At 60.0% G+C, this 12,627-nt stretch overlaps 3 protein-coding genes across 10 annotated transcripts in view; 2 read left to right on the top strand and 1 right to left on the bottom strand.

Moving 5' to 3' along the window:
* The window catches only part of GMIP (GEM interacting protein), a 64,104-nt gene that overhangs the window by 40,311 nt on the left and 11,166 nt on the right, over positions 1–12,627 (bottom strand). The gene's annotated exons all lie outside the window — the stretch shown is intronic.
* PGLS (6-phosphogluconolactonase) lies at positions 185–1,751 on the top strand. The gene is made up of 5 exons (XM_074854778.1): positions 185–501; positions 584–691; positions 774–875; positions 1,229–1,369; positions 1,500–1,751. The coding sequence occupies exons 1-5, from the start codon at positions 214–216 to the stop codon at positions 1,638–1,640; spliced, it is 780 nt and encodes a 259-aa protein (XP_074710879.1). The 5' UTR covers positions 185–213; the 3' UTR covers positions 1,641–1,751.
* On the top strand, positions 1,815–12,384 carry NIBAN3 (niban apoptosis regulator 3). 8 transcript variants are annotated; one of them, XR_012626869.1, is made up of 14 exons: positions 1,815–3,475; positions 4,222–4,352; positions 4,740–4,871; positions 5,213–5,327; positions 7,028–7,177; positions 7,872–7,987; positions 8,071–8,175; positions 8,577–8,739; positions 9,044–9,231; positions 9,511–9,669; positions 9,881–9,997; positions 10,159–10,266; positions 10,839–11,613; positions 11,968–12,384. XR_012626869.1 is itself a non-coding variant. In XM_074854683.1 (14 exons), the coding sequence occupies exons 1-14, from the start codon at positions 3,421–3,423 to the stop codon at positions 12,270–12,272; spliced, it is 1,749 nt and encodes a 582-aa protein (XP_074710784.1). In that variant the 5' UTR covers positions 1,815–3,420; the 3' UTR covers positions 12,273–12,384. The 8 variants fall into 8 exon arrangements, 6 of the variants coding, with proteins under 6 accessions (XP_074710784.1, XP_074710785.1, XP_074710780.1 ...); XR_012626868.1 differs by having other exon boundaries at positions 10,839–11,642; positions 11,705–12,384; XM_074854683.1 differs by having other exon boundaries at positions 10,839–10,950; positions 12,175–12,384.

Below are 12,627 nucleotides of genomic sequence, written 5' to 3'. Positions count from 1 at the left end.
CAGAGCTTCGCGCTTGGCTCGGGGTGACGCTGTGAGGCTCAGCCCGCCCCCGCCTCCCTCCTTCCGCCTGCGCCGGGACGCAGGGCCGCGGCCTGGGGCGGGTGGGGAGGCCTAGGCCGCGGGTTGCTAGGGAACGGCGCGGCGCGGCACTTCCGGCGCGCGGTGCGCGTCACTTCCGGCGCGCCGCTTCCGGCAGCGCCCCCTGCCGCCCTTATGGCCGCCGTCGCCGCCATGGCCGCCGTCGCGCCCCGCCGCGTCGCGGTGTTCCCGTCCCCGCAGGCGCTGGGCCCGGCCCTGGCGCGGCTGGTGGCCGAGCGGGCGGCGGCGGCCGACGGGCGCTTCTCGCTGGGGCTCTCCGGGGGGAGCTTGGTGGGGCTCCTCGCCCGGGACCTGCCGCCCGCCCTCGCCGCCGCCGCCGCCCCGTCCCGCTGGCTCGTGGCCTTCTGCGACGAGCGGCTGGTGCCGCCCGAGCACCCGGAAAGCACCGCCGGGGCCTACGGGGTGAGCGGGGCCAGGGCCGGCGGGGCTGCGGGGCCGGTCCCGGGCCTGCCCTGATCGCCCCCGCCCCGTCCCCTCTCCGCAGACCCAGCTGCTGCCGCGGCTGCTCGCCCCGGGGCCGCGGGTGCTGGCCCCCGCCCCCGGGCTGCCGCCCGCCGCCGCCGCCGCCGACTACGCCGCGCAGCTCCGCCAGGTACCGGCCGCGGGGGGACGGGAGGGTGCTGGCGGCCCGCGGGGGAGCGTGTCCCCGGTGCCACCTCCCGGTGTCCCCGCAGGCCTTCCCGGGCCAGGACGTGCCCGTCTTCGACCTGCTGGTGCTGGGGCTCGGCCCGGACGGACACACCTGCTCGCTCTTCCCCGGGCACCCGCTGCTCCAGGTGGGTCCCCGCGGGCGTCCGAGGCGGGGGGGGGGGACACGCCGCTGCCCCGGGGGCTTCATCGGTCGCAGCTCCCGGCTGGGGGCGGGGCTGGAGTTTAACAAAAAGGAGGGAAAAACGCTGTTGCGGGGAGAAAAAAACTTGAGGTTGACTCAGTCCCCTGCTCGTTTCTTTTAAATTTCTCCTGATTTTGGGGGGAAACAAAAAAGATTTTGGCTCGGGTGGGGGTGTGGGAGGGCTCAGCACCCTCAGCCACTGCCGCTCGCCCCGTTTATGGGCAGAGCCCGGATCATTCCCCTGCTTTAGCTTTTTTTTTTTTTCTCCCCCTTTTTTCACTGTTTTCACGCCAATAGGAGGAAGAGAAAATAGTCGCCGCCATCACCGACTCCCCAAAGCCGCCGCCGGAGCGAATAACGTTGACGCTGCCGGTGCTGAACGCCGCGCGGATGGTCGTCTTCGTGGCCACGGGGGAGGGCAAAGCTGCCGTTTTAAAGGTTTGGACCCAAACCGTTCCTTTTCTTAACAAAAATCCAGGACGTTTTTGGGGACCGAGTGGTCGAGAGGCGTTGGCGGTTCCCATGCGCCGCCCGCCCGCCTGAGGCTCCGCTCCCTCTCTCCCAACAGCGCATTTTGGAAGGGGGGGAGGAGGAAAACCCCCTCCCCGCCGCTCGCGTCCGGCCTCGCTCGGGGCAGCTGCGCTGGTTCCTGGACGAGGCGGCGGCCAAAGAACTGACCGGCCCCGTCGAGAAACATCCCGACGCGTAGAGCCGGGCTCCGGCGGCGGCAACGGCAGCGGCGGCCGCTTGGCGTCGAGGCGAAGGACCCTGCGCTTGGTCGTGGCGCAAAACCTGCTTTTTAAAATTATTTTCCTTCCTCTTTCTGGACCAAACGGTGCTTTGCGAGCGCGGATTTCCGTGTGACCTTCGGGTCGGTGGGGGCCGGGGTTGGGGTCGCGGGGTCGAGGGGGGGGCGGTATTAAACGGACGGATTCCAGCTCTTCCGCTCCCGGTTCTTTTTCCGCACACGGACTCGAGGACGGACGCGTGTCTGGAGCAGCTCTGGCTGCAGAACGACCCTCCGTTTCCCTCGCTGGTTTGTTTTTTTTTTAATCCTGACTTAAAACCCCTTTTAGTTTTTGCCCAGACCAGCACCCGCGGCTCCTTCCTGCCTGTTTTCCCCACGCCCGTAGCGGTGAGGTTTCAGCGTTTGTGGTGACAAACCACGGCAGCAGGAAGGGAACCGTGTCAGAGCCAGAAAAGGCTTTTGCGCCGCAATTCCCTGCCAGATCTGGGGGAAAAAACCAGGAATTGAGGTTCCTGGGCTGGATGTGGGTATTTACAGATACACAATGAAAGAGCTGGACGGGACTTGGGAGAACTCCCAGGGGGTGAATTAAACATGAACGAGACCAAATCAGGTTTGTATCTGCCCGATAACTGAGCTCCACATCTTAAAAACACAAAGCAAAGCAGATGCGCATGGACGAGATCTTTTTAAGTGTAAAAAAATAATTGGAATAACACGATTCCCTGTTCTCGGAGCTGAAGAATGACCCGAGTTTTAACGAGATGCTTTTGGGAAACGTGAGTCCCAAACTGCGCGGTGGTAAAACTTCCCGCAGCCGGTCCCGGGGCTGGAGGAAGCGGCTTCTCCCACGCAGCAGCACCGTGTGACCCCTCTGGTGTTCCCAAAACCTTTTTCCATCCGGCTTTAGGGCTTTTTCTAAATTATCTCCCCCTTGATTTCCTCGTATTAAAAGTATTTGGGCTTTTTGCCCAGCCCGGGGGCTGCTGCGGGGGCTGAACGTTTCTGCTCGGAGTTTCCTGTTTGTGCCCGTCCCGTGGGGGGCGAAGGGGCCTCGTCACGGTAAAAGCGGCGGATTTCACCCCGCCCGATTGGGGAAGCGAGAGCAGGTGCGCGGGGCAGCAGCCGCCGGGGCTGTTTCCGTGCTACACTCTCAAATTTGGAAATAACTCAGAAAAATCCCCTTTGGTGGATCCCGCTCGGTTGCTTCTGCGTCGCTCCCGAACTCGTCGCCGGGGCGGTGGGGGGAGCACCCGGAGCCGGTTGGGATGAATCAGGTTGTTCCTTTCGCAACATCGTGTGAATTTAGAGCCTGAACCGCTTCAGCCTCTTAAATTGAAATTCCAGCACGCGCAGGTCTCGTCTTGAAGAGTTCTGTGTTAATTAACGGTAATCAGTAATTATTGCTGGGGTGGGCGAGAGGAGACCCAGCGAGCACCGTCCCGCTGCGAAACCGGGACCCTCTGAGCTGAGCGCGACTTCGCCTGCTCTGCAAAAGAAATCAGAAACCAAATCGGTGCCGGTTTAGCGCACGAAATCTGGGGTGAAACGGGGAGAAAGGGCTGGGAAACGGCAGAGGTGCCGCTGCCCCTTTAAGGGTTTATTTTATGAGGAGGGGGGGGGTGGATATGAGACTTTATTTGAATATTTATGAAGCGACAAGCTGGAGGGGACGAGACAGAAACTCAGAAACGCGCTCGGGGGCGGCCTGTGGCCTGTCCCCGCTCCGCCGAGGCCGAGGATGGGAGGAAGGTGTTCGAGCCCTCTGAGCGGGCGGCAGCGCCGGTATCTGAGAGGTGAGAAGCCCCTTCTGCTGTCTCTGCTGTTTGTTTTTTGGGGGGGGGGGAAATAAATCCCGTTTGCAGCGAGTCGGGGCCCTCGGGGGTTTGTGTCGCCGCAGGGGGCTCGGCGCTCGCTGCGCTCACGTTTGGGCTTCGTGGGACGTGAAATCTCCTTTTGCTGTTGGTTTTAAGGCGTTAATCGGACACAGAAAGCCCAAGCGTGTGAAACGAGCCTCCGAGCCCCCGCGGGGAGCTGCCCCCTCCCTCCTGGGCGGCTCGAGCAGCGCGTTTCTCCACGCCCCGAGACGCTCCTCGAGCTCCCGACTGCGGCTTTTTCGCCCGATTCTTTCACGGTTACAGGGTGCGACTTCAGCAGCCGCTGGCGATGAATTTCCTCCCTTGGTTCCATCTTTCCAGCCGGCAGAAGAAGCGCTTGGAAGAGCAGTAGCACATAAAAAGTCTTTTTCAATCTTGATTAGCATCAGACCCTTGGACGTTTCTGATCCTTTTTTGACCAGGCGCCTTCCCGACCGCGTTCCCGGGGCGATAAAGCGCTTTGGGAGCGGAGTCTGGCGCCGAGCACAAGAAATAAAGATCCGCAGCTCTTTATTTCTTGAGATAACGGAGAAGCTGCTTCGTGCCTCAGCGCTCGGTTCACGCTGCTGCTGTTAGAGGAGAGAAAAATTTCTAACGAAGAGCCGGGAGCTCCGTGGGAGGAGGGAACCCCCCAGCTCCTGGCTCTGCCCTTGCTGTGCCCGCAGGTCGTGCCGACGCCACCGTGAAGAATTTCGTGCCCCATTACCGGCGGCAGCTGGCGGCTGCTCTCCTGCGCCGCGTCTCGGGGGAGCTGGAGCCCCCGGGGAGCGCGGCCCCGCAGCTCCTGCCCAGCCAGGTGAGAGCCCGGCGCAGCCTCGTCCCGTAACTGGGCGTTACGCGGAACCGCCGCCCGCTGCTAGGGAACAACTTCTCTCTTGTGCCTTCGAAGTAAATATTTAGGAGCGTGTTTTAAGAGGGATGAGGCGGTGGGATCGGCAGCCCAGGATCTGGCTCGCAGATCAGTGCCAGAGACCCTCACGGCATCGCCACAGAAAGCCCCGACGCAGTTTTTTAGCCCTTCCTTTGCTTTTCGTCACCGCCGGACGTCTGCGTCCAGCTGCCGCTCGCTGTTATTTCTACAACACTCGTAGCCAAAGGTCTCGGCCTGCGCCAGGCGACGGCGATGGCTCCTCGTTTCGCGCCTTCGCTGAGGTTTTGCAGCTCCTCCTCTGTGTGTCCTCAGCTCCGGGGGCCGCCAGACGCCGCTCTGCACGAGGGGGTGCTCGCCCACTATGACAGCGATTCCCGCAGCTGGCAGGAGAATTATTTTGTTCTGCTCGGAGATTTTACCCTGCGGTGGTTCGATAACGAAGAGGTAAACGTGCCCCCGAAGCAGAGGCCCTAGAACGGAGGATTTTTTGTGGTCGCACCTCGTGAAATCTGTGCCGGGCATCCCTTGCACGATGATGGTTCTCCTCGTGCAGAGAATCCCTGCACAAGTATCCTGTTTCCTTTAAAATTCTTAAATTCTTTAAAATGCCGCACGCTGGATTCCTTCGGTGTTTTAATTGTGGCTGCTCAGCTGCGCGAGAGGCCCCGGGGTCTGCGGCTGGTGTACGCGGAGCCGCGAGAAACGGAGCCGCTCGCGGTTGGGGTGGAGGATTCGTTGTCACCGGCGAAGCCTCGCTGAGGCCTCGCCCTTGGTTTCGTTGCCAGGCCCTGAGGAAAGGCTGCGAGCCCAGAGGCTCGGCCGCTCTCTCTGGCTACCTGCTCCTGTCGGCGGCGGGCGAGTATGCCAAGTGGCTCGGTGATCTCTGCCAGGGGCTCGCAGGTAATGCTGCGGCGCGGCAGCGGTTAAGAAATGGGGGATGGCTGAGAGCAGAGTCTGGTTCGGCACCTCGGAGGATGAGGAGGAGGATGAGGGGAACAGAGGAGGAGGAGAATGGAGGAAGGTCGGGGGAAAGGAGGAGGAGGAGAAAGATGAGGGGAATGGAGGAGGGTCAGGGGAACAGGAGGAGGAGGAGGAGGGGAACAGAGGAGGGTCAGGAGAACGGAGGAGGAGGAGGAGAATGGAGGAAGGTCAGGGGAAAGGAGGAGGAGGAGGAGAAAGATGAGGGGAATGGAGGAGGGTCAGGGGAACAGGAGGAGGAGGAGGGGAACGGAGGAGGGTCAGGAGAACGGAGGAGGAGGAGGAGAATGGAGGAGGGTCGGGGAAGGGAGGAGGAGGAAGATGAGGGGAATGGAGGAGGGTCAGGGGAACAGAGGAGGAGGAGAACGGAGGAAGGTCGGGGGAAGGGAGGAGGAGAAGGAGAATGGAGGAAGGTCAGGGGAAAGGAGGAGGAGGAGGAAGATGAGGGGAAGGGAGGAGGGTCAGGGGAACAGGAGGAAGAGGGGAACGGAGGAGGGTCAGGAGATCAGGAGGAGGAGGAGAATGGAGGAAGGTCAGGGGAACAGGAGGAGGAGAATGGAGGAGGGTCAGGGGAGCAGAGGAGGAGGATGAGGAAGATGATGGATGAGAATGGGGGAGGGTCAGGGGAAGGGAGGAGGGTGGTGATGAGGAGTATAAGGAGAATGGAGGAAGGTCAGGGGAACAGGAGGAGGAGAATGGAGGAGGGTCAGGGGAAGGGAGGAGCACGAGGAGGAGAAGGGAGGAAGATGAGGGGAACGCACGAGGCAGGTTCTGTGTCCAGCCCAGAGACTTTGCGCCAGAAGACACCCGAGAACCTTCCTTAGGCCTGGGCAGGTGCTCGGGGGGACGCTCGGGGCTGAGCTCGCGGCCTCCCCCTGCCTGGGGACCCTCCCGCAGCCAAACCCGCTGCTCTCCTCCTTTGTCCTGGGCCGGGCTCGGGGCCGCCGCCGCCCGCGCTGGGCCAGCTGGAAAACGAAAACGTGAAACCCGAGTGGCCCGAAACCAGCAGCAGCTGCAGAGAAACTTTGCCAGGGAGTGAAATCCGTTTCAAGTGGTTTCCTCTGCCGAGCTCTTCAGCCTGAGCCCGCTGGCTTTTATTAGAGCTGCCTGCTGTAACAGAGTCGCTCTCTGGTTGTGAACTGGTGTAAATTACTGTTGTTTTGTTTAAATTATAGACAGCACCGTTTAACATAAAAAACTTACTGGGGTCAGGATCTTTCCAGTCTGCTGCTGGTTAAAAGGGAAGTGAGGATTTACCGGGTTGCTCTCAGAACAAAACATTTGGACTCCTCCCCCCACGAACGGTTCTCGCTGCCCCAAAACTCCTGATTTGTTGCGTTTAAGAACGCTAAAACAAATCGGCAGAGGCGATGCCGGCCCCGTCCCTTTGGCCTTTCCCTGCCTGCCGGCCGACGTGCTCCCCCTCCTTCGCTGTCGAGCGGCGGAGGCGCCGCCGGCCCGGATCGTTCTCGAAGGACGGTGGTTTATTTTATCTGTAAATTGGTGTTTCTGAGTGAAAATGGGAACGGCAGCCTCGGCGCTGGGGGAGGTTAGAGAGTTTGGAGAGAATTAAGGTCAAACGGTCCCCGCACCAGCGGACATTGTGCGTTTTCCTCCCCGAGGCGGCAGCCCCTTCGCCGACGCACCGGGAGAGTTCCCGCTGTTCCTCTGCCATCCCTTCCGGCGGCACTTCTGCTTCCGCGCGGGCTCGGCGGGGGCGCGGCGCGCCTGGAGAGCTGCTCTCGGGGACGCCCTTCGCTGCCGCGGCACCGGTGAGTCCGGGGGATCTTCTGGCGGAGGGGACGGCGCCAGTCGGGGTTCGCCACGTGGAGGGCAGGAGCCGCTCGCAGCCTTTGTTCTTGCTTGGGATCACTTTTCGCCGCCGCGTTGCCGGGTTCAGTTTTGGGCCCCTCCCTCCAAAAAGGCCATTGAATGACTCGAGCGTGGCCAGAGAAGGGCAACGGAGCTGGTGCAGGGTCTGGAGCACAGGTCTGATGGGGAGCGGCTGAGGGAACTGGGGGGGTTTAGTGTGGAGAAGAGGAGGCTGAGGGGAGACCTCCTGGCCCTCTGCAACTCCCTGAAAGGAGGGTGCAGAGAGGGGGGAGGAGTCTCTTGAGCCAAGGGACCAGCGCCAGGACAAGAGGGAATGGCCTCAAGCTGCGCCAGGGCAGGGTCAGACTGGCTCTGAGGAAGGATTTCTGTCCAGAAGGGGCTGTTGGGCATTGGAATGGGCTGCCCAGGGCAGGGGGGGAGTCCCCATCCCTGGAGGGGTTGAAGAGTCGGGCTGACCCAGCGCTGAGGGATCTGGTGGAGTTGGGAACGGTCAGGGTGAGGTTCATGGTTGGGCTGGAGGAGCTTCAAGGGCTTTTCCAACCGAGATGATTCTGTGATTCCACGGGGTTTGGTGGGAATCGCTCTGTGTGTGGGTGTCAAACTGACCGGGATTGACTCGTCCTTTGTCCTCAGAGCTCCAGAGGAGGGATTCTCTGGAAGCAGAGGCGTTCCTGGCGGCCGTGCGGTTTTACCGGCAAGAGAGAGGCCGCTACGGGGCGGAGGATCTTCTCCTGGGGTCGGAACCTGAGGTCGGTGAAGCCTCCGAGGCCGGAGCCTTCCCGGCGAGGTTGTCACTCCAAGGTGATTCCAGCCGCTCGCGTTGGGGTTTCAGATCCTGGGAAACGTGTTGATGGAGGATTTGGTGCCGGTGCTGCGCTCCCAGGTGCTCCCGAGCTTTGGAGGGTCGGAGCGGAGCCGGCAGCGGCGCTGGCTCCAGGTGAGCGCCCGGGTGTCGCGCCGGGAAGTCAGGACACACACCGACACGCTCAGAGGGTGGAAACTTCTCAAATTAAGAACAATTTGACAAAAAAGGCCCGTTCTGTGCCCAAGGAAGTGCTGACTTGCTGCTAAGTCATGAAAAATAGGGAGCGGTGCAGCTGGTTCTGCGTGTTGGCAGCGAGGGGACGGTTGTAACGGAGAGGGAGGAATGAATTCCTTGATGTTTGGGTTGGGTGAAGTGAAGCTGGATAAGTCACAATTTTAGGAGTGTGACGCGGATGGGAGGTGGGTTTTTGTTTGGTGGTGAGGCCAGGAAATGGTAACACTTCCAAAAGTTGTGCCTCTTGCCTCTCCTTTCTTCTTCCTCTCTCTGGTTTGCCCACTTTGTTGGCCACTCAGTTTCTCCAGGAGGTTTACACCCTGGTCCTCGACGAAATCTCCAGCGAATTTGAAGGTTTTCAGGAGGAGAAGGAAAAACTACGGATTGAGCTGGAGAAGAAGATTCGCCCTGACGTGGATCAGATGCTGACCCTGAAGGAGCAGATAGCCAGTGAACTCCAAGGTCAGGCCGACGGGGGGATAAAAGGCAAAAAATACGCAGGTTCAAAGAAAAAACCAACTGGACAAATCCGTGAAATTTGTCCGCCCGTTGTCGCAGGGTTTTGTGAAGTGCTGGTCTGGAATCGCGTTGGGTCGGGAACCTGCGGTGAATTTGGGCGCAGTAAAGCGGGTTTGGGGGTGGGAGAGCTCAGGTGGTGTTTTTAACGCAAGTCTGGGCCCCGCTGGCGTGAGGCTGCGCCCCGGGCCGGCGCGGAGCCGCCGTGGCACGGTGTGTGCGGTGACCCACGGGGTTTCGGTGTCGGCAGCGGTGGTGCGGAGCCCGGCGGAGTCGTGCTGCGCCCGGGGCGTGGAGCCTGACCTGGCCTGTGCGCTGGAGGAGCTCCTGCGTCCCCTCGGCGCCGGCGTCGAGGCCGTTCGCTCGCTCTTTGCCCGGAGGGCCGAGGAGATGGTGGCGCTCGCCCGGAGCTCGCCCGTCGCCGTCCTGCAGAAGGAGGTAACGCGGCAGCGGGGCGGGAGAGGCGGCTGCTCTCACCGTTGGGGGGGGCGGGAGCGACTCCTGAGGCATCTCAGTTTGAATCGGCGTCGAACCCCGGTGCGAGGGCTGAGCGTCAGTCGGCGCCGAGCGTCTCTGGGCCGCGGGGGCGGCGGGCGCCTTTCGCTCCCTCGGCACGTGCTGCCGTCCCGAGGACCCGGCAGGAGCGGGGACACGGAGCCGGGCGGCCGCAGGACGCGGCCGAGGAAGCCCCGGTGACACGCCACTGCCCTGACGTAGCTCCTGGCGCTGGGGACGACGCCGTGGCAGCCCGACGCCATGCGCCCGTGCTACGAGGAGGCCGACCTGTACCGAGAGAGCCTGCGAGGGCTGGAGGAGCGGTTCGGCTTCCGCGGCGTGACCAGCCTGGTCCTCGGCGCTCAGGACCTGATGCAGCAGGTCCGTGGTGACGCTCGGGGAGGGGCCGACGCTGCCGGCTGGGCCTCCCGCTCCCCATTTTCTCCTTGGGCTACCCAAAAAGCAGGAAGCCAAAGGCCTGAAAACAATTTTTTTTTTTTTTCTTTGTTTAAAACCAAGTTGGCTCAGGGAGGAGGAAAACGCTGGCGCTGGGGGTGAGGTGGGGAGTGAACTCGGGTTGTTTCTCTTGCAGCTGATGCAGAATTGCACCCACACCTTCCAGCAGCTCTCGCAGCAGCACCTCGGCCGGGCGGCCGCCCGCCGCCAGCTCCCCCAGATGCTGGGGAAAGTCAAAGAGCGGGTGCTGAAGGTGAGGCGCGGGGTCCTCTCTCTTGCCTTTTGTGGGTTTATTTAGACACAGTTTGGGTGTTTTGTTTTGGTTTTTTTTCTCCGTCGCGTCACTTGGCCGCGTCACTCGCGCGCCGGGAGGTCGGGGCAAAGGGATTGATCCTCTCTTGAACTGAATTGCAGAAGTTTGATTACGACAGCAGCTCCGCCCGGGAGCGGTTCGCTCAGGAGTGGCTGCTCCGAATTTTTCTTCCGTTTCTGCTGAAGCATTTGGAGGCCGGGTGTAAACTGGTACGGTCGAGCCCGTGACGGGCTCTTGGGGGGGGGACCCGGCTGCGGGGGAACAGGCTCAAACAAGCGGGTTTTAGTTCAGCGAGAAGCAGCGACTCCTTCCCTCTGCAGCTTTCCCGTCTCGCCGCGTTTCTGGCGCTCGGGAACTGTCTCTCCACAGAAAAGAGCTTTTCAATCCAAGCGCCGGCGGTGCCAGCTGCCAAACCACAGCCCTCTCCGAGGCGGCATCCCGGAAACCTCCTCCAAACAGACAGAAGTCATGTTCTGTTTCATGCCGTCGTGGGTGTGACCGTCCTGTAGCTGTTTCCCAGAACATTCTCCTTTTTATTTTTATTTTATTCCTTTTTTTTTTTTTTTTTTAAGCGTCTTCCCCTTCGCCGTGCCAGAGCGCTGCCTGGATCGAGTCCCTCGTAGCACATCCCGGGGGTGTTTGGGGGGGATGAGGAGAACGGGCTCCTCTGGGATCTGAGGGCGCTGCTCTGGCTCTGCCCGATTTTTGGGGAGTCTCACCCAATTCCCATCACTCCTCCCCCTCCTGGCTGACGCTGCCCCGCTCTCCCCTCCCTGGGCAGGAGCTGCCGCGGTACGAGAGCTTCGTGTTCGCCGACTTCAGCGGCATCATCAACCTGGAAAATATTTACGAAGAAACGGTCCTGGCTGTGCTGCAGCAGGCGGTCGGCAAAGGTGAGGGGGCCGCGAGCCCCAGGCCCGAGCATCCCCCGTCAAAATATTTCCAGTCGCCAAGTCGTCGCTGCCGCGTTTCTGCAGATTCTGGGGGTTTTTTTGAGCCGTTAAACAGCGATTTCCATGTTTGTACATTCAAGTTTCTTTCCAGATGTTGCCCTCGGTCTGTTCCAGAATCCCAAGGCCGAATGATTTTCTTCCTGCCAGTTTTCTTTCCCTCCCCCCCTCGCTGGCTGGAACCTCTAAACCTCCCGCTGGCCAAAGCCGGGGGAAAAATCATCTCATTTTACAGGCGTGATGTCACGGGCGGGCTGCGCCGAACAGGGCAGCTTTTATGGGCCGGGTGACGCGGGGGCTGCGCGGCCGCCAGCGGCTTAAACCCTCTTCGGCTGCCCGGGGGGGGGACGGGCAGCAGCAGCATTTCACGTATTTCTAAAGCTGTTGGTGGTTTTCCATCGGCCGAGCGTGAAATCAGGGTAAAACCAGGCTGAGCCGGGGCCGTGGTGTTCGCTTGAAAGTCAAATTGTGAGAATTTGACTTGAAACTTGTACTGGGAAGTAGAATTTTGAAGGTAAAAGTACCTGAAAGTAACATTTTGAAGGTAAAGGTACTCAAAAGTGTGAGGGTTTGAAGGTAAAGATACTTGAAAGTACAATTTTGAGGGTAAAATACTTGAAAGCAACATTTTGAAAGTAAAGATACTCAAAAATCACATTTCAAGGGTAAAGATACTCAAAAGTGTGAGGGTTTGAAGGTAAAAATACCTGAAAGTACAATTTTGAGGGTAAAATACTTGAAAGCAACATTTTGAAAGTAAAAATACTCAAAAATAACATTTCAAAGGTAAAAATACTCAAAAATCACATTTCAAAGGTAAAAATACTCAAAATTTTGAAAGCAAAATATTTGAAAGTAACATTTTGAAGGCAGAGATAATTGAAAGTGTGAAATTTTGGAGGTGAAGATACTTGAAAGTAGAATTTTGAAGGTAAAATACTTGAAAGTAACATTTCAAAGGTAAAGATACTTGACACTTTGAAGGGAATGTATTTGAAAGTAACATTTTGAAGGTAAAGATCCTCGAAAGTGTGAAATTTTGAAGGTGAAGATACTTGAAAACAACATTTTGAATGTAAAAGTACCCGAAAGCCTGAAATTTTGAACTTTGTAAGTGGAATTGGGAAGGCGGAGGCGGGGTTCGGGGTGACCCCTGTTCCCTTCCAGCGCTGGCCGAGGCCTCGTGCCGGGACAGACACAACCTCTGCGGCGCCAGCGGCTCCCCCCTGCCCGCCCAGGAGCTGCTCTACGAGGAGATGGGCTGAGGAGCCGCCGGGGCCCCCCCGGGGTGACCCCCCCCCGCGGGGGGCAGGGGGATGCGGGGCCGGAGGGGGGATCCCCGAGTGTCCAGTGAAGAACCGAGCGATTGGAAATGGCCGACACGTGTGTGGAGTGTGCTGGGGGGGCACAAAGGGCGGGGGGAGAGGAGGGGGAGAGGGAGATGGGGAGAGGGAGATGGGGCGGGGGGGGGTTGGAGGGGAGAGGGGAGGGGGCAGGAGGAGAGATGGGGGAGAGGGACATGGGGCAGGGAAGGAGCTGGAATGGAGGAGGGAAGGGCAGGAGGGAGAAATGGGGTGGGGGAGATGGGATGGGGGGAGGAGATTGGGGAGAGGGAGATGG

The sequence above is a fragment of the Strix uralensis genome, chromosome 38 (genome assembly GCF_047716275.1).
Source record: "Strix uralensis isolate ZFMK-TIS-50842 chromosome 38, bStrUra1, whole genome shotgun sequence".
NCBI classification, from domain to species: domain Eukaryota; kingdom Metazoa; phylum Chordata; class Aves; order Strigiformes; family Strigidae; genus Strix; species Strix uralensis.
Note: the sequence above shows the minus strand (reverse complement) of the source record. Positions and strands in the feature narration are given on the sequence as shown.

Excerpts from the sequence above, each read along its gene's own strand:
- PGLS (XM_074854778.1), top strand. The coding sequence starts at position 214 with ATGGCCGCCGTCGCCGCCATGGCCGCCGTCGCGCCCCGCCGCGTCGCG. Across the intron at positions 876-1,228 it reads CCGGGCACCCGCTGCTCCAG|GAGGAAGAGAAAATAGTCGC; the intron begins GTGGGTCCCCGC and ends TCACGCCAATAG. Across the intron at positions 1,370-1,499 it reads GCAAAGCTGCCGTTTTAAAG|CGCATTTTGGAAGGGGGGGA; the intron begins GTTTGGACCCAA and ends CTCTCCCAACAG.
- NIBAN3 (XM_074854679.1), top strand. The coding sequence starts at position 3,421 with ATGGGAGGAAGGTGTTCGAGCCCTCTGAGCGGGCGGCAGCGCCGGTAT. Across the intron at positions 7,178-7,871 it reads CCTTCGCTGCCGCGGCACCG|AGCTCCAGAGGAGGGATTCT; the intron begins GTGAGTCCGGGG and ends CTTTGTCCTCAG. Across the intron at positions 9,232-9,510 it reads TCGCCGTCCTGCAGAAGGAG|CTCCTGGCGCTGGGGACGAC; the intron begins GTAACGCGGCAG and ends GCCCTGACGTAG.